The sequence below is a fragment of the Stegostoma tigrinum genome, chromosome 5 (assembly GCF_030684315.1).
Source record: "Stegostoma tigrinum isolate sSteTig4 chromosome 5, sSteTig4.hap1, whole genome shotgun sequence".
Classification (NCBI taxonomy): domain Eukaryota; kingdom Metazoa; phylum Chordata; class Chondrichthyes; order Orectolobiformes; family Stegostomatidae; genus Stegostoma; species Stegostoma tigrinum.
In genome coordinates, this window is record NC_081358.1 from 2,725,118 (window position 1) to 2,751,668 (window position 26,551).

General features: G+C 41.3%; 1 protein-coding gene across 10 annotated transcripts in view; it reads right to left on the reverse strand.

Annotated features, from left to right (window-relative positions):
• bbs9 (Bardet-Biedl syndrome 9) overlaps positions 1 to 26,551 on the reverse strand; it is a 519,061-nt gene that overhangs the window by 423,667 nt on the left and 68,843 nt on the right. For 8 of the 10 annotated variants that reach the window (XM_048530080.1, XM_048530077.1, XM_048530079.1 and 5 more), the window contains exons 9-14: positions 26,136 to 26,265; positions 19,070 to 19,251; positions 11,608 to 11,684; positions 10,916 to 10,966; positions 6,971 to 7,073; positions 6,240 to 6,344 (exon numbers count right to left, since the gene is read on the reverse strand). In XM_048530080.1, the coding sequence (XP_048386037.1) occupies positions 6,240 to 6,344; positions 6,971 to 7,073; positions 10,916 to 10,966; positions 11,608 to 11,684; positions 19,070 to 19,251; positions 26,136 to 26,265 (648 nt within the window). The remainder of the gene's footprint in view (positions 1 to 6,239; positions 6,345 to 6,970; positions 7,074 to 10,915; positions 10,967 to 11,607; positions 11,685 to 19,069; positions 19,252 to 26,135; positions 26,266 to 26,551) is intronic. The other 2 variants (XM_048530078.1, XM_048530076.1) reach the window with 1 other exon arrangement.

Below are 26,551 nucleotides of genomic sequence, written 5' to 3' on the forward strand. Positions count from 1 at the left end.
TGATCCCTCAGTGTTTCGGAACAGCTCACAGCCTGATCTCTCAGTGTTCCGGAACAGCTCTCAGCCTGATCCCTCAGTGTTTCGGAAAAGCTCACAGCCTGATCTCTCAATGTTTCGGAACAGCTCACAGCCTGGTCGCTCAGTGTTTCGGACCAGCTCTTAGACTGATCTCTGTGTTTCGGAACTGATCACAGCCTGATCTCTGTGTTTCGGAGCAGCTCTCAGCCTGGTCTCTCAGTGTTTCGGAACAGCTCACAGCCTGATCTCTCAGTGTTTCGGAACAGCTCACAGCCTGATCTCTCAGTGTTCCGGAACAGCTCTCAGCCTGATCCCTCAGTATTTCGGAAAAGCTCACAGCCTGATCTCTCAATGTTTCGGAACAGCTCACAGCCTGATCCCTCAGTGTTTCGGAACAGCTCTCAGCCTGATCCCTCAGTGTTTCGGAACAGCTCTCAGCCTGATCCCTCAGTGTTTCGGAACAGCTCACAGCCTGATCTCTCAGTGTTTCGGAACAGCTCACAGCCTGATCCCTCAGTGTTTCGGAACAGCTCTCAACCTGGTCGCAGTGTTTCGGAGCAGCTCTCAGCCTGGTCTCTCAGTGTTTCGGAACAGCTCACAGCCTGATCCCTCAGTGTTTCGGAACTGATCACAGCCTGATCTCTCAGTGTTCCGGAACAGCTCTCAGCCTGATCCCTCAGTGTTTCGGAAAAGCTCACAGCCTGATCTCTCAATGTTTCGGAGCAGCTCACAGCCTGGTCGCTCAGTGTTTCGGACCAGCTCTTAGACTGATCTCTGTGTTTCGGAACTGATCACAGCCTGATCTCTGTGTTTCGGAGCAGCTCTCAGCCTGGTCTCTCAGTGTTTCGGAACAGCTCACAGCCTGATCTCTCAGTGTTCTGGAACAGCTCTCAGCCTGATCCCTCAGTGTTTCGGAAAAGCTCACAGCCTGATCTCTCAATGTTTCGGAACAGCTCACAGCCTGGTCGCTCAGTGTTTCGGACCAGCTCTTAGACTGATCTCTCAGTGTTTCGGAACTGCTCACGGCCTGGTCTCTCAGTGTTTCAGAACAGCTCACAGCCTGGTCTCTCAGCAGCTTGTGGCGGTTCCAGCCTAGTCTTTTGCAGTTTGTGGCGGCTCTTAGCCTGCTCTCTGCACAGGTCATGGTGGATCCCATCCTGGACTCTTGGTGACTCATGGTGGGTCCCAGCCTGGACTCGCATGGCTTGTGATGGGTCTTGGCCCAATCTCTCAGCGGCTCGTGGTGGATCTCTAAAAGCTTGTGGCAGGTCCTGTCCTAGTCTCTCAGTGGCACATGGTGCGTTTCTCAGCAGCTCGTGGTGGATCTCTGTGGTGGGTTTCTTGGATGCCTTCACACAGGGACATGTTCCTGTTAATCATAATAATTGGTCTATTTCCTCATCTGGAAGACCCTTAGACTCTTGAATTGCAATTATGAAATCTGGATGCCGAATTGGAACAAGCATTTATATCCTTGCTAACCTGGATTTTCAAACCAAACATTTCTTCTTTTCAACTGTGTCCTGAATTTGTATACATTGGTCTTCAGTTAAAAATTCCTCATTGAGCTCAAGTAAGTTGAGCTGCTGGTTCTTGTTCTCTATTTATTTCCACTAGAAATCTTTGCTGATTGTTGTTATCTTCAGAAAAGATTTCTACTAATGGATGTAAGTTTGCTCGCTGAGCTGGAAGGTTCGTTTTCAGACGTTTCGTCACCACTCTAGGTAACATCATCAGTGAGCCTCCGGTGAAACGCTGGTGTTATGTTCCGCTTTCTATTCGTCTGAAAACGAACCTTCCAGCTCAGCGAGCAAACTTACATCCAGAACCTCAGCCTGAGCTACAAGTCTTCTCAAAACTCACTATTTCTACTAATCTTGAAAAGTCTTCAAATTCCTTCCAATTGGCTGTACAACACAACTTTTCAATGCCAACAAAGGAAATTTCAAATAATTCTTTTTTTCTTTTTGGGTTTTGCCTTGAGTCTGCTAAGCCCAATGAAACTTTTACTGGCGGCTCCATAACCAATAGGACAACAATGGTTTGTTTCTGAATTGGAATCTTGGGATCTGCCAAATTGCTGATTACAAATTACATGGACATTTTCAAGTCTCTTACCCTTTTTATTTTTCAGTATTATTTGTAGAACCTTTTGAATGACACTCTTGAGTGACATTCTACCTGTAGTTTTGGCTACATAACCTATAATTTCTGTTCCCTCAGCCAGATCTGATTGGACAGAGACACATGCACCTCTATTAATCTTAAAATTAACAGGATATCCATTGAAATGCACAAGTCAAAGTCGAATCAGGTGGATCACCAATTTCCCCGAGGAATGCCCCCAGTATACTGTGTAATGCAAATTTCAACTCTAAAGGAAGAGGTTCTAGCACATTAATCTCTTTGCACATGAAAGCATTTGACTTTTTAGTGCCCTGATACTGCATACTATTTCTTCACTTCTTCTGGAAGTTCTGGTTTTACAGATGCAGCATTCTTTTGTCACAGTCTGACATTGCTTGTATTTATGAGGCTTTCTCAATTTCACAGCGTTGCCACTAATTCTTAGTATCTGCTTTTGAACCTGCTCTTTATTGTGGCTTGTCATGTGTTTCTGTAGAGTTTTGTCTTTATAAATCAGGTAAGTTCAGTTCTTCTTCTTATGACATAGTTGCACTTCTCCTTTCAGGATTTGTCTTAAAGTCTTTGTGGCTCCCGCTTCCAGCATAATTTCAACAGCTTTCACCAAAATCAAATCTTCTATGGGTTGTAACAGGTCTGACAAAAGACTCATCAAAAACTCCACGAACAATTATGTCTCATTGGAATTCTGGTGTTAAAAGTGGGCAATGCAGTGATAGTGATGCGATTTATAAGACTGAGGGGGATCACATAGAAACCTATAAAATTCTAAAATGGCTAGGTAGGGTAAATGTAGGAAGGATGTTCCTGATGGTTTCTTGAGAAGCCCAGAACTGTGGGTCACAATCTAAGGATATAGGGTAAGCTACTTAGAACAGAGATGAGAAAAAAAATCTTCATCCAGACAGTGGCGAGCCTACTGAATTCACTGCCACAGAAAGTAGTTGAGGCCAAAACAATGAATGTTTTCGAGAGCTAGATATAGTACTTAGGGCTAAAGGGATCAAAGTAAATGGGGAGAAAGTAAGAACAGGTTTCTGAGTTGGATGATCAGCTGTGATCATATTGAATGGTGGAGCAGGCAAAGGGTTGAATGGCATTCTCCTGCCCCTATTTTCTGTGCCTCAATGGCCGTTAGGGGATGATGGTAGATTTGGTCTTGCTGAAGATGGTAATTGCCTGGCACTTGTGTGATATAACTGTTCCTCGTAATTATCAACCTAAGCCTGGATATTGTTCTGGCATTAGGGAAGGTCATTGATCAAGCAGCTGAAGATGGTTGGACCTTAGCCATTACCCTGCGGAAGTCTTGCAGAGATGTTTTCAAATTTTGTGGTTATGGTCTTAATAAATCTTTCATCCATAATTGTGGTTTAAATTGTGAACACTCAACTCTTATCGTTAAATCTTATCATTAAGTCTTTAAATTCTTCCATCTTTATCCATTAGACTCTGTATTCAAAATCTTTTTTCTGTAATTATAATTTAATGATACAGTGGTCTCAGCATAGGTTAATTTTGTGCCCCTTGTTCTGTCTCAGTAATCGTGCCTCATGGAACCTGCCCATGATGGCAGCAACACTTGTTTTGAAGATCCAAGATGGCAGCGAAGTAGGACGATGCTTCAGCTGGAGCTTATCTGCTCCGGCTATTCCTTTGCTTTTTTTCTATTTTTTAAAACTGTTTTATCTTTTATTTCTCCACTTCTCAGTCTCCAGCCTCACAGCCTCAGGCCTCCCAGCTGAAGAATCCCCAGTCTCAGACCTTGGTGCCTCACAGCTTCAGACCTCCCAGCCTCTGATCTCCTAGCCTGCCGGCCTCGTGCAGATCCAATGAGGCGTACTCTTGGCCTGGCATAGCAGCCTGGTGAGGTGGCCTCCCAGCCCAGCAAAGCATCCTTCCGGCCAAGCGAGGTGGTCTCTTGGGCCTGCACGAAGTCCTCTTGACCTGACATGGCAGTGTCTCAGCACATTGTGCAACCTCCCAGCAGCCCAGTGTGATGGTCTCTCAGTAGAGCATGATGGTCTCTCAGCCCAGCATGGTTGTCTTCCAGCACGTGCTACATGGCGGTCTCTCAGCTTGGTATGGTATCAGCATGAACATCTGGTCTTGAGATGATTCCAGAGCAAATTCCCAGCCTCATGAACCCTGAGGTGAAGCCCAGCATGGGCTGAAGTCAAGGCCCAGTGCAGACTAGAGGCTAAGTGCTAGCATGGGCTAGGTCGGAAGACTGTTGTTCTGAGCTTTATTTTTTTCTCCATTTTATAATTTATTCCTGAGATCTGCAATGCTGGACATTTTACTATCCATACCTATGGACCATTGTACCTAAAATGGTGCCATAAGCAGCGACTTGTACACTTCTCACCGTACTCACTTGAGTACATGTGACAATGAAGCTAATTCTAACTTAAGGTATGCCTGTTCCCTTCTATCCTTCCCACCTCACTTTTAGAGCTTTTATTTAAAGTTTTCTCCCCTTGCCCATCAGTACTTTTAACTTTACTCAAAGATTTCCAAACTGCTCCCAGACATCCTTCTTCTGCAAGGTCTCCAATTTCTCAGTATGATAGGTTTTTATGCTCTTCCTGTACCTTGTTTTTGCTGCACCTGTTAACAGCTCTAAGGTGAAGGTTTTCTTCCAGAGTACTGCATTCGCCCTGCTGCTACTTCCACAAGCACTGCTGACTGCTTGTCAGTTGATGCATTTTTAGCTCCTGACTGACTGCCTTCGTAAAGCAGCAATGTTCTTCAAGTGGTAAACTCACTTTTCTTCTGAACATTTTTTCCTTGGGTCAAATATATTGTTTGTTGCACTTCTGTTGCTTTGAGATGATCACCACAGATCATCTGCATATCCAATGTGTTACAGGATAAACCACTATTGAGTCTTCAAGAGGAGAGACACTTATTTTGCAATAACAAGATGTAGTTTACTGCATCATAGTAATATGTGCATATAACATTTAATTATAAAGAGTATCAGCAGCAAGCGATCACACTTCCATGTCCATTAGGACTTTCTACCAGGCTGTCCCTTCTCTGCCAAGGATGGTGTGACATCATGAGATTGGGAACAGCTTAATACAGCTTCAATGTTAATTCCGTCAGAACATTATTTCATACAAAATTTCAGGTCCTTGGCTTTCAGAAAGTTTTAAGATGGGAAAACAAACAGTAGCAACAATTACCCTGCAGTGCACAGATAAGTCATTGATTTGCTGCCCAATCAAACAGAATAGTTTTCTGTGCAACATTGAAAAGTATTAGCAAGGGTGTTTGCCTTATCTCTTAGAGATTGTTTATTATCTAATGCATTTCTGAAAAAGAAGAGATACCCTAGATTTTATACTAGACTATCACTCCAAACGACTGACCCTGTTCGCTTTATTACATAATACACTAGGTTATAATCTTTCTAGGCAGGAATTCATTTACAACACAAGATCAGAGTATAGACCAGATCATTGTAATCTCCAAATGCTATCATCATCTACTTTTGAGTGGGTTCAGCTTTTATAAATTTCCCAAGATGGGGAAGCATCCACAGCATACTAGAAAAGTACCTTCATTGTGTGACAACATGTAAGGCAAATGTATAACAAACTTCCTGCAAAATACAAACTCAGTTTCTCCAAACCTGGTCTGATTCTTCAACAGTAGAATTCCTACCACAAGTGTATTTGCATTCACATGCAGCAACTCACTGAACTCAGCTGAAGCTGAATCTAATCATTCTTTATAATCTAGAATTTGCAATGCAGACGATAGGTCTGCTCTCATTAAACAAACTCAAAATGACAGTAAATTATCTTTATATATTCAATTAAAACTCAACAGAACGTGTATGATTTACCAGTTTCTGTACTTTAGGAGATCAAGTATGACAGATTACAAAAATCAATATTTACATCATCACGGATACTGTAATTTCAATCTGATCTAAATTTATTTTACAAGTAAGCAATCATTAAAGAATCAGTACTAATCAGCAATTCAAGACTGGCATTTAGGAGACCAATTACCAGACAGGATTAAATCTACATTGACATAAAACAAACAGAGATCATGGGTACCTGTTGGTATACTGTAGGAAACAACAGCATCTTCTTCTAGATCAGCAGGTGGGAAGTTTTCTTTTAGGAAAACAGACAATGTTACATCTCTTGACGTTCCAGATTCTGTGAAAATATGCAACATCATTCCTTATTTCTTTAGTGCGCTACAGAACAGTCTATTTTCCCCTCTAAAACTGCAAAGGGTATACAAAATAACAGTCATTAAAAACCATATCCTACTAATGTGGATTTTGATTACTTGCCAAAACAAACTAATCTGGGGATGGACAGTGTAACCATGTTTAATTTATTGTTCCAGTGGAATACTAACATTTCAAAAATGTCAACAAATCTCTAGACATTTTCTCAAGTTTCTTGCCATAGGTGGTCTCTTTGTCACTTACAATTAGAAGTATATATTTATTGCTCATTAATGAATCATAAGATAGCAGGTTCAAGGATGTAACCAATGGATGTTATCTTGTTGTACCAAATGGTCACAATGATCGTTATTAAAAATAAACTTGCTTTGTGGAATTAACTTTATATCAACAGCTTCGATTATAATGGAAACCTTATCAAAATAAACACCAGCCCAAAATTTTGAAGGGATACTGGTACTTGACTATTCATTTTCAGTACTTTCCATAATACAAAAACATCACTGAGATCCAAAGCCAACAATTTAAACTGCTTCCAGTGTGAGTGTAATTCAGGATTGATGGGCCTTGTTCAGCAAATTCACTTACCTATGGCAGTAAAGCGAAGTTGGTCTTGTGTTACTGCTAGTGGAGACTGCACACACACAGATAGTTTCACATCGTGAACAGAAAAACGGCTCCAAATCGTGACCTAGTTTTAAAAATAAATTTTTTGAGGATATTTTGACTTTTTCTTATTAAATACCATGTCCATTCAAGATATCATCTACACCCAAGTGTTCAAAAGGGAACATAGCAAGATCAGAATTTCAGCTTGTCTCGGCTTGAGTGGGTAAATCTACACCATGAAAACATAATCAAGCCAGAACCTGGGAAAAATTTGATATGCATAAGTACCTCAACAGATCCATGAGGGAGAAAGAAATAGACTGATATGCTAATAGATCAAGATTAGCGTGGAGGTTCATGTGGAGAATAAGTACCAGGACTGAACTTTTGAACTGAATGGCAGTGACACCTATCAACACCCTGTTAGATATATAAATGAAGAGTAAGAATAAACAGGTTTTTATTTATGACATTGGATTATAAAGTAGAGGTGAAAAGATTTTCTTTAAATTTTAATGAAGCAAAGGCCTGTGTTTTTAAAGAAAGATCAGAAAGTCATTTGGAACAGTGACCGAAAGACAGCCTTTCCAAGAAATTATGTGTCTTGAGGAAAATAACTCAACAAGCTAGCTTCTGGCATAATTGCTACTCGTTGTTGACTTTAGCTTTGACAAGCTACAAAAGTAAGAGTCAAAAAGCAAAAGTAGATGGCAAATCAGAAGAAAAGAACCAGACAAGCAGATGTGCTGCTTAGCAACTTAAAGATAGTCAAAGCCTTGATTCCATTGCTTAAGAGTTTAGTGAGAAAGTCATTCAGTTAATTGGGATGACTGTGTTTTGGGAAAACGTAGTAATGGAGAGAATCACATTTGGTGATAGCGCTGAAAGCTATAAAAAGAAAATTCCCAACTTCATCCGTTAAACTAGAAATGTTATAGTGAGGATAGAAGTGATATTTCAATGGAGTTAGTATCTGAAAAGAATATTGCTGAGGAAAAGGGTAAAATCTTTCTTTTCACAGTTTAAGAAAAGTTCATTTTAAATTGTCTTTTTATATATACATATTAAAGCTTTATTGTTTTTCTTTTGTGTAATAAACTTATTTTCTTTTTGCTAAAAGTACATTAACAATCTCATGCAAATATGATCAGTCCCTGATCATCATAGTAAACAAAGTGCTAAAATAAAAGTTATGGTCTATCGAACCAGTTTTTATACTGGAACCTGACTTGACCAGTATTATCACAGGTGTGGTCATAACTGAGTGGAGGGCATTCACTATTAGAACACTTATAAAAGGATACTTAATGACAATGGCATGTTGAACAAGGTGAGGAACCAAGCATTTGTGACATTTTACTTTGTGATTAAATCTAAATCGAATAAAGTTTGATTTCTGCTAACCCCCTTCAAGAATTAGCCATTGAATGTTTACCAACCACCACCACCACAACCATCCATTTGAAACTCTTGGGCAAGCCTTGCCATCTGTAGACTGCAATAATTACACAGTTGCTGTAGCCTAGTTGGAGTTAAGTACAGAGGGCTCGATAAAAATAAATAGTCCTAGCAGATTTGACCTTTTCAACCCAATTTTATGCCAATATCCCACTCCACATTCCTCATCCGGGCCTCCTGACAAAGGAAAGAGGAAACCATTAGTAAGAAAAATGTCAAGTATGTGAACATTAGGGTAAATCCATTCCCAGAACAATGGTCTCAGATAAGCCACATTCAAGTCTTGAGCTGCACAAGTTGAAAGAATTTCTGTGAAAAGTTAAGCCAATGCTCTTCAAAGATTATCCAATTAGATGTCTTCAGACATATCACCTCTTTCACTTCAATCAAACCAAAAATCCTCTAAAGATATTCCCAGCTTAGTCCTGGACTTAAATCATGGCAGAGGTGGAATTGGAATTCCAAAAAAAAAGGCTGGAATTAAGAAACTACTGATCACCATGAAATCATTGCCGATTGTTGGAAAACCCCATCCAGTTCACGAATGCCCTTCTGGAGGTGAAATCTGACACCCTCATCTTGTCTGGCCTACATGTGACTCCAGATAAACAGCAATGTGGTTGACTCTCAACTGCCCTTTGAAATGGTCTAGCAAGCCATTCAGATGTACCAATCAGTACAAAGTTTCAAATACATCAAACCTGACAGATCACCTGGCATTGACCTGGGCATTAGAAAAGAAAATGGCAGAAAGAGCCCTGTCGACCCTACAAAGTCCTCCTCACTAACATCTGGGGGTTTGTACCAAAATATGGGACAGTTGTCTCACAGGCGAGTCAAGCAACAGCCTAACATAGTCATACTCACAGAATCATACCTTACAGACACTGTCTCAGACACCACCATTACCATAGATAATGGGAACTGCAGATGCTGGAGAATCCAAGATATCAAAGTGTAGAGCTGGATGAACACAACAGGCTAAGCAGCATCTTAGAAGCACAAAAGCTGTCATTTCGGGCCTAGACCCTTCATCAGACCATACCCATGACATGCAGGACCAGCATGGTTTACAGAATACCACGCAAGGACTGCCAAAACATTATATGTGCCAGGCAGGAAGGAAACTAGCCATCGGGATACACCACCAGCTAGCAACAAAACGACACGACAAACTTTCCCTCATTTCAGTACAGTCAGACAACAAAGGCCATTAATTTAACTTGGACAACATGACCGTCCTAGCTCAAGCTAACCATACACACATACGGGAATTCCTAGAGACCTGGTTCTCCACTCGTAATGCTATCAATAAACATGTGGAATTAGACCCCATACACAAATCCTTGCAAAAGAGAACTGGAAACAACACAAAACACCCCAACAGACCGGATCATATAAATATGAAAGCGGAGTAGAGCTGTATCACTTCAATGGAGGCCACACTGATGATGTTACCTAGCATGGTGACAGAATGGCTGAACTATAACCAGCTAGCTCAGCAAACAAGTCAACTACCTCACACTCATATTCATACACAGACAGAAGAAAGATACAGAAAACACAGACTTATACAGCAATTGTGGGTGGAAAGATGCAGAAATTTCTGTGGATCAGGAGTTCAAACTAAAAGAACAGAATGAGTTGTCTTTTTCATCATTCCTTTGGTTTCCAAACAACTAGTTCCTGCTGCTGTCAGTTGTAGAATGATGGGAAACCTTCAGACCAGTTTTCAGATTCAGAGGAGAAACAGATAGCAGTTCTGATATTTGATACTTTATTTGGTTTTCTTCCAAATTATCACACAGAAAGATCTACTGTCAGCTCTGAGCTTCAACTGTAACCATCTGAGAGATAAGGTCCTACTTCCTTGCAACATCTCTAGTAACTACCCAGAATTTCTATGAGTGTATTGTAATAAACACGTAGTATCTCAGTCCAGAGGCTGTTGCCAGGTAATAGCAGTACAGATTCATGAGCATTTTTCAGATTCATTTTCTCAACAATTATAGTAATAAAACTCCATGTTCCTCGTGCTTTGCTTTACAATTCTTCTTCAATGTTCCTTGGGGGACTTCTGTACTTTTAAGGCGAGCCAAAGCGTTCTACTATATTCTGGATTTAGATTCTTTTCCAATGTATCATCAACTCCAAACCATTGCGTTTGTTTCTAAACATCTGATTTTAGGTTATCCAAAATCATGCCAGTAAAGGTAAACTGAAATGACAATATGTTCAGACAAGCTGATGTCCATAATTATTGGAATGACCTGTAGACTTGATCCCAACTCCAGAATTCGACTTCACATTGTCATGGAGAGAATGCACTCTCGACATATTTCGATTAGCTTTGATGGAGAAGTGACAATTATATATCTCTGCCTTATACAATTATCATGTTATTGTATTAGCACTTCAAATGGAGATAACTGCATCCCTTTATGAGAATGAAAGTTCATATAATACCTTCAGTGAGATGGAAGGAACTGCAATATCTACAGTGTTGTCAGCCGCCTGCTGAGAAAAAAAAACTTTCATCATTAAATGCTAACTGATTAAGACGCCTGACTGCTTTTGTATTTGCAACTTGCAGTTTAAAGACTGATAACAGTAAATTCACTATAAACTACAAATGACTCCATCCATTTAATACTTCTACAGTCTCTAGTTCTTCTATTACAGCACCCTCAAATTAAAAGCTTGGTGCATTCTGAATCAATATTAGTTTACCTTATAAACTCTTAATTGCATTACATGACAGAGTCATCCCCCTTCCTGGATTGCTAGTTTAATGGTTAACTGCAACTTTGATATTATATTTTTTCTACTACAAACAAAACTCCTTAAAGCAATTATAAATGCCATAGCCAGATCCAGATATATTTTATTCATTTTTTAATATTGACCATTCAATGTAAACTTAGCTAAGTCGGCCATATTTACTTCTTCATCAAACAGTAAAGGTTTTCTCTGTTTTCTGAACTATGAACTATTTCACTGATTATTCCAGAGACCAAATCATAAAATATTGTCGGTGGGAAACTGCTTACCACCATTCAGTTATCATTTTCCTTTTATTTCCCCCTCAGATTACATTGGCACTAGATTTGCAAAAAGTTAAAGAAAGATGCCTTGAATACTTATTTGGCCTCACATACAGAAATTACATCTAGGCTTGGGGCGACGGAAACAGCAACTTTCAAGTCATCATCATTTTCAGCCTTGTGCAAAATATCTGAAAGAAAAAGGGGCAAAATTACAGCAGAAACTATGCAATTATCTTCAATGCAGCTTTAATGAGATTACCAGATTTGAAACACAAACTAACTTCTGTCATCAAGAGAACAACAAAGGTCTAATCAATTTGTTTGGTCATGTCAACTAATGTCAGAAAATTCAAATATGTGCCTTTTGTAGTTATGGAGAGACCATAAATTAAAACTGGATCAAAATTAGAGAATTGGTCATTATTGTTTAAAATCTGGAAAGTTGAAGCACTTTATGTCTGAACCTATTTTCAGAAAACTACTCCACAAATTATGTTTCAGTTATTACACATATTCGATTAAAAAGATGAATCACAAGTTTCAACTTAATTAATTGAATTATTAGGTACCAAATTTGGGGCATGGGGCATTGAAAATTATAGTTCCAAAATATTTCTATTGTTTTAAGTGTTTCAATATTGTTTATTTTCCATTTTCTTCCACTCCTTCCTCTTATTTCCTCTCTTTATTGTCCACTCAACGACCACTCTTGGCTCCGGGAGAAATGTGAACATTTCCTACCAATAGTTAATCAGCAACAGTATCCTGATTACTGTTATCAGTTGTTTTTCCAAGATGTAAGCAGAGTTTTTGTAGCATTATGTTAGTGATGATTAATCAGATCATTTTCCTGTTTTACTTTTTTTTCTGAACTTGTGTTAAGACTTCAAATCCCATTGCATTTTTTTTCCTTTGAATCTATTATTAAGTAAAGGCAAAAGCAAAATACCACAGATGTGGGAAATCTAGTGGGATCTGTGCAGAAAGAAACAGGCTTAACATTTTAGTTCTGAAGAAAGATCATCAACCTGAGACATCAGTGTTATTTTTTCTGTCTCCACAAATACTGCCAAATCTGCACAGTACTTCCAGAGGTTTCTGTTTTTAGGAAAAAATAAGGAATGTTTTCATTGCTGGTAAATTATAATCGCATTCAAATACTGTTCTGCAGTACTGTCAGTGTAAGAATTTACATACTAAAGTACTGCAATTTGAGGATAGTAATCTTTGGTTAAGACAACAGCATACATTGAATTAGAAGTGAAAGATCAGAAGAAAGGGAAATTGAGTGGTATAAAAGGATAAGTAATGCCTCTTCTCTGGAACCCAGGATTAAATCTCAGCCATCTAAGAGATGAACATCTCTTTATAGGCATATATCATATGTGATAAATGGCAATTTCCCTCATTCAGCTCCACACTTTGTTATCTCTCCCTCAACAAACACACAGGGTGGCTGGTGTGAGAAATAGATAAAAAGTTCACCATAGGGGATGGTCTTTTCAAAAACTGGAAAATTATTCCATTCTGATCAACTAACGTCTCATCTTTATAACCATGCAGTCAAAATAAGTGGATAGAATAGTGGGAGCGGGCTCTGAATAGGTTTCTGACTAAACAAGAGTGCAGCCAAAAATCTACTGTATGCTTATATTAGAAAGGAAACCCATAAGACAAAACAGCGATAAAATTTTTGTTGGGTTGAATGGATACAATTTGCCATTTACACATACTGGATAAAAGACATGTCACTCTTCTTCTTAAGGAGGGAGAAAGAGGAAAACAAGGGAGTTACAGGCCACTTAGCCTAACATTTGTGGTGGGTAAATTGTCAGCGTCTATAATCAAGGATGGGGTAAGAATAATGAGAAAATTTTCAGTTAATCATGAAAAGCCAGCATAGATTCATGGCAAGTACATCATGACTGTCAAACTTAATTGAACTTTTTGAAGACTGACTAATGTAGTAGACAGAGGAATATCTACGGATATTATTTATATGAACATCCAGAAGGCATTTGATAAACTCCCTCATATGAGACTGCTAAATAAAATACAATTCCACGGAATTTATGGCAACTTACTAACATGGTTGGGAAATTGGTTAAGTGGCAGGAGGCAGAAAGTAGGGATAATAGGTAGGTACTCAAATTGGCAAGATATTACCAGTGGTGTACCATAGGAATCTGAGTTATGGCTTCAGTTATTCACATTATTATTAATGACTTGGATAATGATATAGAAAGTCTAATATATTGAAATTTGTTGGTGACACAAATTTAGGTGGCATTTTAGAAAGAGTAGATAATAGCATAAAATTACAAAGGGTATTTATACACTAGTTGGATTGGCAAAACTGTGGCAGATAAAGTACAACGTAAGCAAGTATGATGTTATCTATTTTGGACCATCAAAGGTTAGAACAGTCCAGGGAAGACGGACAGGTCAAGGAGGTGGGATGAGGTTAGTAGGTAGGAGATGGGGGTGCGGCTTGGGGTGGAAAGAAGGGATGGGTGAGAGGAAGAACAGGTTAGGGAGGCAGAGACAGGTTGGACTGGTTTTGGGATGCAGTGGGTGGAGGGGAAGAGCTGGGCTGGTTGTGTGGTGCAGTGGGGGGAGGGGACGAACTGGGCTGGTTGAGGGATGCGGTGGGGGAAGGGGAGATTTTGAAGCTGGTGAAGTCCACATTGATACCATTAGGCTGCAGGGTTCCCAAGCGGAATATGAGTTGCTGTTCCTGCAACCTTCGGGTGGCATCATTGTGGCACTGCAGGAGGCCCATGATGGACATGTCATCTGAAGAATGGGAGGGGGAGTGGAAATGGTTTGCGACTGGGAGGTGCAGTTGTTTTGTTGCGAACCGAGCGGAGGTGTTCTGCAAGGCGGTCCCCAAGCGTCCGCTTGGTTTCCCCAATGTAGAGAAAGCCACACCGGGTACAGTGGATGCAGTATACTACATTGGCAGATGTGCAGGTGAACCTCTGCTTAATGTGGAATGTCATCTTGGGGCCTGGGATAGGGGTGAGGGAGGAGGTGTGGGGGCAAGTGTAGCATTTCCTGCGGTTGCAGGGGAAGGTGCCGGGAGTGGTGGGCTTGGAGGGCGGTGTGGAGTGAACAAGGGAGTCACGGAGAGAGTGGTCTCTCCGGAAAGCAGACAGGGGTGGGGATGGAAAAATGTCTTGGGTGGTGGGGTCGGATTGTAGATGGCCGAAGTGTCGGAGGATGATGCGTTGTATCCGGAGGTTGGTGGGGTGGTGTGTGAGAACGAGGGGGATCCTCTTTGGGCGGTTGTGGCGGGGGCGGGGTGTGAGGCTCCTATGTTAAAAATGCAAAGAATGTCAGGCAACATCTGAAAAAGAAATACAGATTTGCAGTTTGGGTGCAACAGAGTGAGAAATGTCAGGAGAAGAGATTTTGCAGCTGAATAGAGAAAAGTAGAGAGCATCTATTTCTTTAACACTTCTCCAACTTCACACGACACTCTGCTTATCATGGTGTTGTTTCTTCCTCAATTGTTCACCTCATTTTTAAAAAAATACTGTTCATCTATAACACCTGAAACTCTGAAGGAGATCACATGCGAGGAAAAGATATTTTCATGATTTGGTGTGAACATAGTGTGTTGTTAAAAATCTAACAAACCTCATTCAATAAGGTGCAATTTTCTCTGAGGGCTTTTACAAAGAAACCAAGAGCAAAAGAACAAGTAATTATTCCAAGATAATAAAATGTGAGGCTGGATGAACACAGCAGGCCAAGCAGCATCTCAGGAGCACAAAAGCTGACGTTTCGGGCCTAGACCCTTCATCAGAGAGGGGGATGGGGGGAGGGAACTGGAATAAATAGGGAGAGAGGGGGAGGCGGACCGAAGATGGAGAGCAAAGAAGATAGGTGGAGAGGGTGTAGGTGGGGAGGTAGGGAGGGGATAGGTCAGTCCAGGGAAGACGGACAGGTCAAGGAGGTGGGATGAGGTTAGTAGGTAGCTGGGGGTGCGGCTGGGGGTGGGAGGAAGGGATGGGTGAGAGGAAGAACCGGTTAGGGAGGCAGAGACAGGTTGGACTGGTTTTGGGATGCAGTGGGTGGGGGGGAAGAGCTGGGCTGGTTGTGTGGTGCAGTGGGGGGAGGGGATGAACTGGGCTGGTTTAGGGATGCAGTGGGGGAAGGGGAGATTTTGAAACTGGTGAAGTCCACATTGATACCATATGGCTGCAGGGTTCCCAGGCGGAATATGAGTTGCTGTTCCTGCAACCTTCGGGTGGCATCATTGTGGCAGTGCAGGAGGCCCATGATGGACATGTCATCAAGAGAATGGGAGGGGGAGTGGAAATGGTTTGCGACTGGGAGGTGCAGTTGTTTGTTGCGAACTGAGCGGAGGTGTTCTGCAAAGCGGTCCCCAAGCCTCCGCTTGGTTTCCCCAATGTAGAGAAAGCCGCACCGGGTACAGTGGATGCAGTATACCACATTGGCAGATGTGCAGGTGAACCTCTGCTTAATGTGGAATGTCATCTTGGGGCCTGGGATGGGGGTGAGGGAGGAGGTGTGGGGACAAGTGTATCGGCGCCGCCTCTTGCTCCCCAGAGGAGCTCGAACAGTTCATCCACTTCACCAACACCTTCCACCCCAACCTTCAGTTCACCTGGGCCATCTCCAGCACATCCCTCACCTTCCTGGACCTCTCAGTCTCCATCTCAGGCAACCAGCTTGTAACTGATGTCCATTTCAAGCCCACCGACTCCCACAGCTACCTAGAATACACCTCCTCCCACCCACCCTCCTGCCAAAACTCCATCCCCTATTCCCAATTCCTCCGCCTCCCCCGCATCTGCTCCCACGATAAGACATTCCACTCCCGCACATCCCAGATGTCCAAGTTCTTTAAGGACCGCAACTTCCCCCCCACGGTGATTGAGAACGCCCTTGACCGCGTCTCCCGCATTTCCCGCGACACATCCCTCACACCCCGCCCCCGCCACAACCGCCCCAAGAGGATCCCCCTCGTTCTCACACACCACCCTACCAACCTCCGGATACAACGCATTATCCTCCGACACTTCCGCCATTTACAATCCGACCCCACCACCCAAGACATTTTTCCATCCCCACCCCTGTCTGCTTTCCGGAGAGACCACTCTCTCCGTGACTCCCTTGTTCGCTCCACACTGCCCTCCAACCCCACCACACCCGGCACCTTCCCCTGCAACCGCAGGACATGCTACACTTGTCCCCACACCTCCTCCCTCACCCCCATCCCAGGCCCCAAGATGACATTCCACATTAAGCAGAGGTTCACCTGCACATCTGCCAATGTGGTATACTGCATCCACTGTACCCGGTGCGGCTTTCTCTACATTGGGGAAACCAAGCGGAGGCTTGGGGACCGCTTTGCAGAACACCTCCGCTCAGTTCGCAACAAACAACTGCACCTCCCAGTCGCAAACCATTTCCACTCCCCCTCCCATTCTCTTGATGACATGTCCATCATGGGCCTCCTGCACTGCCACAATGATGCCACCCGAAGGTTGCAGGAACAGCAACTCATATTCCGCCTGGGAACCCTGCAGCCATATGGTATCAATGTGGACTTCACCAGTTTCAAAATCTCCCCTTCCCCCACTGCATCCCTAAACCAGCCCAGTTCATCCCCTCCCCCCACTGCACCACACAACCAGCCCAGCTCTTCCCCCCCACCCACTGCATCCCAAAACCAGTCCAACCTGTCTCTGCCTCCCTAACCGGTTCTTCCTCTCACCCATCCCTTCCTCCCACCCCCAGCCGCACCCCCAGCTACCTACTAACCTCATCCCACCTCCTTGACCTGTCCGTCTTCCCTGGACTGACCTATCCCCTCCCTACCTCCCCACCTACACCCTCTCCACCTATCTTCTTTGCTCTCCATCTTCGGTCCGCCTCCCCCTCTCTCCCTATTTATTCCAGTTCCCTCCCCCCATCCCCCTCTCTGATGAAGGGTCTAGGCCCGAAACGTCAGCTTTTGTGCTCCTGAGATGCTGCTTGGCCTGCTGTGTTCATCCAGCCTCACATTTTATTATCTTGGAATCTCCAGCATCTGCAGTTCCCATTATCTCTCAAGTAATTATTCCCATTGGTTCTGTGGCTTCTAACTGTACTCTGCAGGGACTTCAACAATGTATCCTACAGAGTCAGATGGTATCACTGGCAACATCTTCTGGATTTCTGTGTTTAACTGCCTGTGTGCAAGCTGAAGAAGCAGCTAACAGTTTTATGAAAGTGATAGCAGTGCATGTTATTACCTCTGCAAAATCTTCTGGCTATTATCCATGAACACAATGTCAAAACCACCAAGGATGTGCATTGGAAATTAAGTCCCACTATTTCTGGAGTTGTCACAAATGTGACAATTTGATTAAACTACTAAACTGCACAATTTTACCTACCTGGCCCAAATTAGAAGAAAGTAACTGTTTGTTATAACCACACTGTTTTTAATCTATCACAAAAACAAATATGAATTCCTAACTTATAAACTCTTAAATTGAACTACCCCTTTCTCAAATTCCCATTGACATACAAACAGACACAACACCGAGACACAAACACCATGGGCTGGAAATGTAAAAGAAGTCAAAATAGCTAGTCCACATCATAGGTATTGATAGGATATTTTGCCTCAGTTTTCTCCTGACAATTCTTTGCTAATGATGCATGGCTGTGGATGCACCTATTGGCTGGCATCATTTACTAGTTGAGGATTCATCTTTTTATTGCCTCTGAATGCATTTTCTTTCTTTTTCCTTTTAACAAGCAAATTTGTAGAGAGCAGATCAGTGGAAAATGGTGAGCAAGAACAGCTACTAGGAGATTTTCTGTTATTTCTCCACACAGGAGAGAGAGAAGTAGAATTAGGTGTTTTATCTTTGTAGGCTAGAATCATCTCCTGTATTGTCCATACACAACCTTTCCAGGAACAAATGAAGATGTTTTTATTATCAGAGATAATGGGAACTGCAGATGCTGGAGAATCCAAGATAGCAAAGTGTGAAGCTGGATGAACACAGCAGGCCAAGCAGCATCTCAGGTGCACAAAAGCTGACGTTTCGGGCCTAGGCCCGAAACGTCAGCTTTTGTGCTCCTGAGATGCTGCTTGGCCTGCTGTGTTCATCCAGCTTACACTTTGTTATCTTAAGTTTTTATTATATTGAACTCTCGTGAACTAATGCCACTGGTTCTGACTGAAACATACACACACACACACACACACACACACACACATTCTCTCTCTCTCCTGTTAAATAAGGCAACGCTGCAGATACACCTCACAATGAACTCCTGTAACTAATTTTTAAAACTGCAGGCATCTTTTTCCATGGTTTCCTTGATTTAAAGCAGTATCTATTCCCATTATTTTGTCAATTGTCCAAAAATAAAGAAAATATACACATATGGCCTTAAGAACTAAAGTCAATGGGTGTCAATGCTCTATATAACATGTAGCTTTCATGGAAATACATTATTTAGCATATTAGAGATCACCACATTAAACAAAGGAACATTTTTCAAACTGAGGGGTTTTCATCACTTTTGATTCTTTGTGTACCTTGTGATTTTGTAGCTTCCCTGATGACCTTGAGAAGTTCTTTCATTTCTTTGTCCATTTCATCATAATCCAGTTCTCTAGATTCCACCTTTGGAGCCTGGAAGAAGGAAGGATCCGTGCCCAAGTATGAGCACTGCAAATGGCCAGCATCACTTAAAGTCACCACTACTCCCTTCAAGTCCCTGCACAGGAAACAGTTTAAAACACTTACAGATTTAATGCAGATTGATTTTTTAAAAATCTCTTTTATTTCTTCCCTTTTCTGTAAAATATTCACTTTGACAAAAATAATTAAAATGCACTATTCAAATGGAAAACAACTACAGAATTCTGGGGTGTAAAGGGATTTAGGTGCTCTGGTGCATGAGTCACAGAAGTTAGTATGTGGTTACAGCATATCACCACAAAGAGTATCCTTTATCACAAAAGGAATTGAACGTAGAAGTAAGGAAATTAAGCTTCAATTACAAGGGTAGTAGTAAGAACCACATTTCAAAAACTGTGTGTAGTTTTGGTCTCCTTATTTAAGATATTATGTCAATGCATTGAAGGTGATTCAGAGAAGATTTACTAGACTGATACTTGGAATGAATGGATTAGCGTAAGAGAATAACTTGGCCAGGGCAGGCTGGTTTCTACAGGGGTTTGAGAGGGTGAGGAGTAACTTGGTTGAAATGTATTGGATCCTGAATGATCTTGACAAGGTGGAGACGGAAAGGATGTTTCTTCTGCAGGTTAATCCAGAACCAGGGGCACTGTTTTAAAATTAGGCATTGACTTTCAGGGTAGAGATCAGAAATGTTTTTAACTCAGAGGGTTGCGAGACTTTGGAATTCTACTTCTGAAAGTAGTGATGGTGATGGTGGTGGTGTTGTTGTCGATGGAGCTGTGGTTTAGTGGAGATGGGATGGAAGGGAGCAGTTTGGTTTATCATTGCATGTTTTTATGACAGAGATGGATAGATTCTTGTCCCAGAGGGAAATAAAAACTGCAATAAATCAACAATACTGAGAAATAAATACTGGTGCTCCATTTTTGTTACAAAACAAGTCAGACCAGCACTGTCATTCATATATTCTGCTTGTTTTTCTTTCTGCATTAGCAGGGGAGTGAAGGGTCATTGGGATAAGAGGGGAGTATAAAATTCAAAACACAAGCAAATCGGCCACAAACTTACTGAATGGCAGAGAAGGATCGAGAGGCTGAAAAGGCTACTTTGGTTCCTCCTTCATAAGCTTGTATTTGTCAGTGTTATTTACACTAATGTTCAAAACTGAAGGTATATACAACTTTGTAAATGGCAAATTTCTTTTTTTCCACAATTTTTTTTAACACTGCAAGCTCAACATCAAGAATCAGAAACTAGGCACTGTGGAGTAAAATTGTATCACAGGTAATGGGAACTGCAGACGCTGGAGAATCTGAGATACCAAAGTGTGGAGCTGGATGAACACAGCAGGCCAAGCAGCATCTTAGACTGTGGAGTAAATACCTTTTAAAATTAAGCTATCAAATTGCTCCTTACTTTGAGCCCCAGGTTGCTCTGAATTCTTCCAGACCTGTGACTAGGCTTCAGAAGGGAGTGAGCATTGATTCTGCAAGATTCTGATACATCAATGGACTAATCAAGCAGCTGCAATCCATGGGCTTCCCCTCTTACTTGCTGCTCAACAGTTATGGCATTTAAAGAAAGTATGCACCTCACATAACGGACAGGGACCTGGAGATGCTGGCAGATAGTGTAATGCAGAGGATGGACATCCTTTTCCCAGTTAACTTACACAAAAGGCCATGCAACCAGACCACGGTAGCCTGGATCCAGAGGGCAGCCTCAGTCAGTGTTACGTCCTGGCTGAAGCAGGATGCCCAGCAGTGCAGAAACAAGATCTTTGATTTTCTGCACAATACAAGAGCCAGCACCACATCTTCTCTTTGCAATCTCATAAACACAGGGCCAGGGTTCGATCTAACTTTGCCGCTGCATTTACATAAGGCACATGGACAACAGATCTCACTTTTGCACGTACGTGTTCACTCAACAGCTCTTGCCACCTTATTCTTAGAACTGCTAAACCTTCCTGGCCTCCGTAAGCATCATTGTGCTCTGTTGTGGTGCATTGCTATTTCATTGCCACAAGTGTGTGAATTTATTCTTAATCTGTACAGTCTTCTAACCTTTTTAGACAACTAATTCCCTGTCTTTTCTTACATAGGCACTAGCAGCACCCAGTGAGCCTCTGCCCCAAAACGACCAGTGCCAGAAAACCAAATTCAATCTTCACCTCTGAGGAGGAATTTACTGAACTGTCTGAGGATGCATCAGCAAGTTTTACTTGTACCTGGAGACTTTCACTCTGGTGGATTACTCCATGTAGATTAGATGCAGGAGCACAAACACTGACATGCCTCTACAACTGTTCAAGGAGGAATCACACCAAGTTTCTGGTATCCACAAGAATGAGGGAGACCAGAAACCTGTTCAAACTCAGCTGATGATCCCATGGTCATAGCCATCAATACTTTTGTCAAAATGCAGGCACAGCATCAGCAAGCAGGCTTAACAGACTCAGTTGGTAAATGGGTTCAAAGGATGGAGGAGTCTATCAAAGTTATCAGTGCAGTGCTGGCTCCACCATGCATCCACATAGCTGTATCCATGATTAGGTTAGCAACTGCCATGGAGGCCCACGTCCAGCGTACTCAATGTCTGCCAAAAATGTGTACAGAATAACACTCTTGTCGCTCTAGCCAGAGATGCCCAGCATGAATTGCAATGTGAATGGGATATGGGGGACTCCCTTCCACTCAGGGAAACAGGGTAGTGTCAGCACGAACCCCTTTAGGGTTCCCAAAAGATTCTCATCAGCAAACTCCAAAGATGCCAGGTCCCTCCGCTCCAACCCCATCCCAAAGCATACAGACATACAAACCACTGCATTTGGGAAGAACACTCTTAGCAGGCCTGGGTTATTCAGGCCCAAGGCAGCTGGGAAAGCCTACCCAAGTTTTCCAGGCCAACAGGAACAACAGCAGAACAGGCTTCCTCCACTCCAGCTGCTGAAGCTGGGACTGCAGTTAGAAACAGTAGGAGTCAAATGAAGAAAACTTTAATGAGGGCACATTGATGGCATGGGTGACATCTTTGTGGATTAAATTTCACTTTTGTAAATGTATATTCACCTGCACTGTGTGCCATGCTGTAATTTTCTCTTTTGCATCTGGTTAATTCATGTCCTACAAGAAATGAGCAATCTCTGCAGATATCCCAAAGATGAAAAAAGTTGCATTCACCAAACATTACTCATCCCTCAAAAGCTACCAACTTCTTGACTGCAGATAAGCTCAGATATCTAACCATCAGTGCCATTTTCCAACCAATCAGCATACTTTCCATGCAGTGCAAACTGTCTTTCCCTTTGAGGTTTGGTATCTTCGTGATTCAGTCCCAATGAGAGCAAGATAAAAAGTTTTTGAAAGCACATCTTATTTTTCAGCAATCCTCGAGTTCTGTATTACCAATCCACCACTTACATAATTATTTCTATTGCAAATATTCTTTCGAACTGGCAAGGTGCTGTGGGAACAAAAAAAAGCAAAGCTACCTTGGCTCACAAGAGGTTAGAAAAACTTCTGTTGTATCGAATTTCACTTTATCATCACTCTCAACTTAGGAGGTCGGAGGCCAGAAGGATTGGGCATTAAGTGAAAGTGCAGATACAGTCTGATAAAACTAAAAGAAAGCCAACAGACTTCAAACAACTTTGGATCTCTTAGTCCAACTCCTGACACAATGATAAAAGATTTTGCTGTGTGTTGTTATCACCAAAAATTTCTAAGGAAAGGTCATCTACAATGGCATCAGTTCTATTGAGCATCCCTGTAACAAAAATAACCACAGCATGGTCGATGCAATATAAAACGATTCAATATACTGATAGGTGTTAAGAAATACTGGCACATTATTAAAGAGAAACAAGTAAATTTTATACTGTGCACAACAACTAAATGATATAAGAATAGCCTCTTCGATGTAGAGCTGCTTCAGCAAAAGCTTGCACAGGATGCTTGTAAACTATTTGACAGAAATTATAGACATGGGGCAACTCATTTACGCACTGTTGACAGATTGTCTCTTTAACGTGGGACCAATATTATAGTTAAAGTAAGTAATGAAGTCGAAAGGAGTCAACTCATGTGTGACACACAACAATGCAAAGAAAACCTATTAGTCCAAGCTCCTGTAATTTTGATTATCAGACATCTCCTTGCAGATAATTCCATTTATTTACATGTATTAAGGACTTAATCAACAGTAAAGCATCTGTAATTTATGAAAAGCCAGTCATATTTGTATTGCTAAGCAGAGAGTCATAGAATCATACAGCATGGAAACAGAGCCTTTGGTCCAACTAGTCCATGCTGACTACGTTCCCAAACTAAGCTAGTCTCACTTGCCTGCATTTGGTCCATATCCCTCCAAAATTTACATATTTGGGTACTTATCCAATTGTGTTTTCAATGTTGCAACTGTGCCTACATCTACCACTCCTCTAGCAATTCCTTCCGCACACAAACCACACTCTGTATAAAAAATGTTACCCCTCAGGTCCTTTTTAGGTCTTCTTTCCCTCAAGTTAAAAATATTCTCCCTAGTTTTAAAGTCTCCCATCCTAGGGAAAAGACCCTTACTATCTACCTTATCTATGCCTCTCATGATTTTATAAACCTCTCTTATAGTCGCCCCTCAACTTCCTATAATCCAGTGAAAAAAATCTCAGTTTATCCAGTTTATATTGATAACTCAAACCCTCCATTCCTAGTAAATCTTTTCTGAATCCTCTCCAATTTGATAATATTCTTCCTATTGCAGGGCAACCAGAACTGCACACAGTATTCCAGAAGAGGCCTCACCAATGTCTGTACAACCTCAACGTGACATCCCAATTCCTATATTCATAGGTCTGAGCATTGAAGGCAAGCATGCTAAATGCCTCCTGAATCACCCTCTGTGAAGCAAATTTCAAAAAATTATGTACCTGAACCCCTAGGTCTCTCTGCTCTACAGAAGTACCCGGGGCCATGCTATTCATTTTATAAGTCCTGCCTTTATTTATTTATTCAAATGCAATACCTCACATTTATCCAAATTAAATCCATCGGCCACTCCTCAGCCGAGTGATCCAATTGATCTTCACTGTCACAATACCACCAACTTTAATGTAAGCTGCAAATTTACTTACCATACTTCCTACATTCTCATCTAAATTGTTTCTAGAAATGAAATAATCCTGTCAGTAAGTTCAACTGTGCAATTTACAATTCTCTAAAAAACACAACTACGGTACATAATGCTTTCTAGCCACTTACCAAACAAAACCACAAGTGAGAACACAGGAATAGGAAGAAAATAGAAAGCATTACAGAAAAATAGGTAATTATTTTGTGTTGGAGTTTAAAACTATCTTTGAGATTGGTCCCAACAAAAATAGGTATTATTTGCACTATCATGTCTGTGATGGAGTTTCATCCTCAGCAGAATCAAACTTGTTTGTTGCTCAAAAATAAACAGATATAAACAAAAATAAACAAATAAAACTATCAAAATAAAATAATTTTTTAAAAAATAAAATAATCAGAGGGTTAGATAGGGTGGATAGGGAGAGCCTTTTTCCTAGGATGGTGATGGCAAGCACGAGGGGGCATAGCTTTAAATTGAGGGGTGAAAGATATAGGACAGATGTCAGAGGCAGTTTTTTTACTCAGAGAGTAGTAAGGGAATGGAACGCTTTGCCTGCAACGGTAGTAGATTCACCAACTTTAGGTACATTTAAGTCGTCATTGGATAAGCATATGGACGTACATGGAATAGTGTAAGTTAGATGGGCTTGAGATCAGTATGACAGGTCGGCACAACATCGAGGGCCGAAGGGCCTGTACTGTGCTGTAATGTTCTATGTTCTATGTTCTATTCCAAAAAAAAGCTGAGCCATTTTACATCAAGAATGGAGACGTGGTGTTGTGCCTTCAACATCACAGAAGTAGAATATAGTGTTACGTTGGGGGAAATACAATATGATATGCTGGATAAAAAACAAAAGAACTGCAGATGCTGTAAATCAGGAATAAAAACAAAGTCACTGGAAAAGCTCAGCAGGTCTGGCAGCATCTGGGGAGGAGAAAACAGAGTTAACGTTTCGGGTCCAGTGACCTTCCTCAGAACTGCTGGAATTTGCAGAGGGACAAGATTTGCTTGTTCTAATTTCTGTGCCTATATCTCGGAGGCACAGTAAGGATAGACTGATTAATCAGCAAGAAACTGAAGCAGGACATGTGTCTTCATAGATGGCTACTGAAATTGTAATTTGGGCATGGAAAACTAGAACCTTATGCCAATGATAATACTATGGAAACATATTACTTTCTGTGTGCTGAGGTCATGTACAGGGTCAGCAGGGGAAAATGGCAAGGAATAGGAGGCAACTTCAACAATTCAATAATTAATTATCCCATTATTGTGAAAGACAGGAAGTCCTAATTATTTCTACAAATTATTAATTTTTGAAAGTCCTCAATCAGTAATTCAATAAAAGTTCTAAATGAATGCAAGTTATCGCATTCTCAAGATTAAATTCCTGTTAGATTTCTCTAATAAATCAAAGCAGCAAGTACGCATTTTATTTCAATCCTTCTTATATTTCTATTATGTAAGGAAAGAAGTTTGTATTTCAAGTTAATAACGAAGTCATTCATAGCACTTTTATGAAAGAACTATGCATTATTCTATGAATGTAAGGCTCCCAATTATGAAATAATAAAATCTTTTAGACAGATGTCTATCAGAGATGATGCCATTTTGATTTCAACAGAGAATAAACATGTGATTTTCAAAATATTAGTCATTTTTGCCACACTTTACCTACATCTAGTGATCTGCACCATTTGAAAATAAACCAGGCAAGGTATCCGCGCTATTATATTACACCATAACTGGGAAATAGATTAGTAAATACATCCTGCTACATTGTAGTGACAGTGATTGATGTTTTTTAAACGTCGGGATACTCACTGAAAGTTTGCAACATGTACAGACACAGGAACATGAGGAAGCTGTGCAACCCATTTCAGAGCTACATCTTGGTATATCAGCAGATTGTTATTGTGGTTCCCAATAAGAGTGTTTATTGTTCCTTCCAACACTACAAGGTAAACAGCGAAAGAAATAAATTAGTCATCTTCCTGACAAAACAAACATCATACATAATGTTGTACTCTCACATCTACGAACAAATTTGTCTTTCCTGTTTTAACTCACTGGGGATCATAACAATTTACATAACACTATACGGAGGTTACAATGTTTCAGTTTGTTAAGCCAAAGCACTTCGCGAAGTCAAGCTTGAACATATTTCCCAGCACCAGTAATGCCTGATGTGCATGCAAGTAAATAGGACTGGATTTTACGGAAATGTTTTCATGTGATAA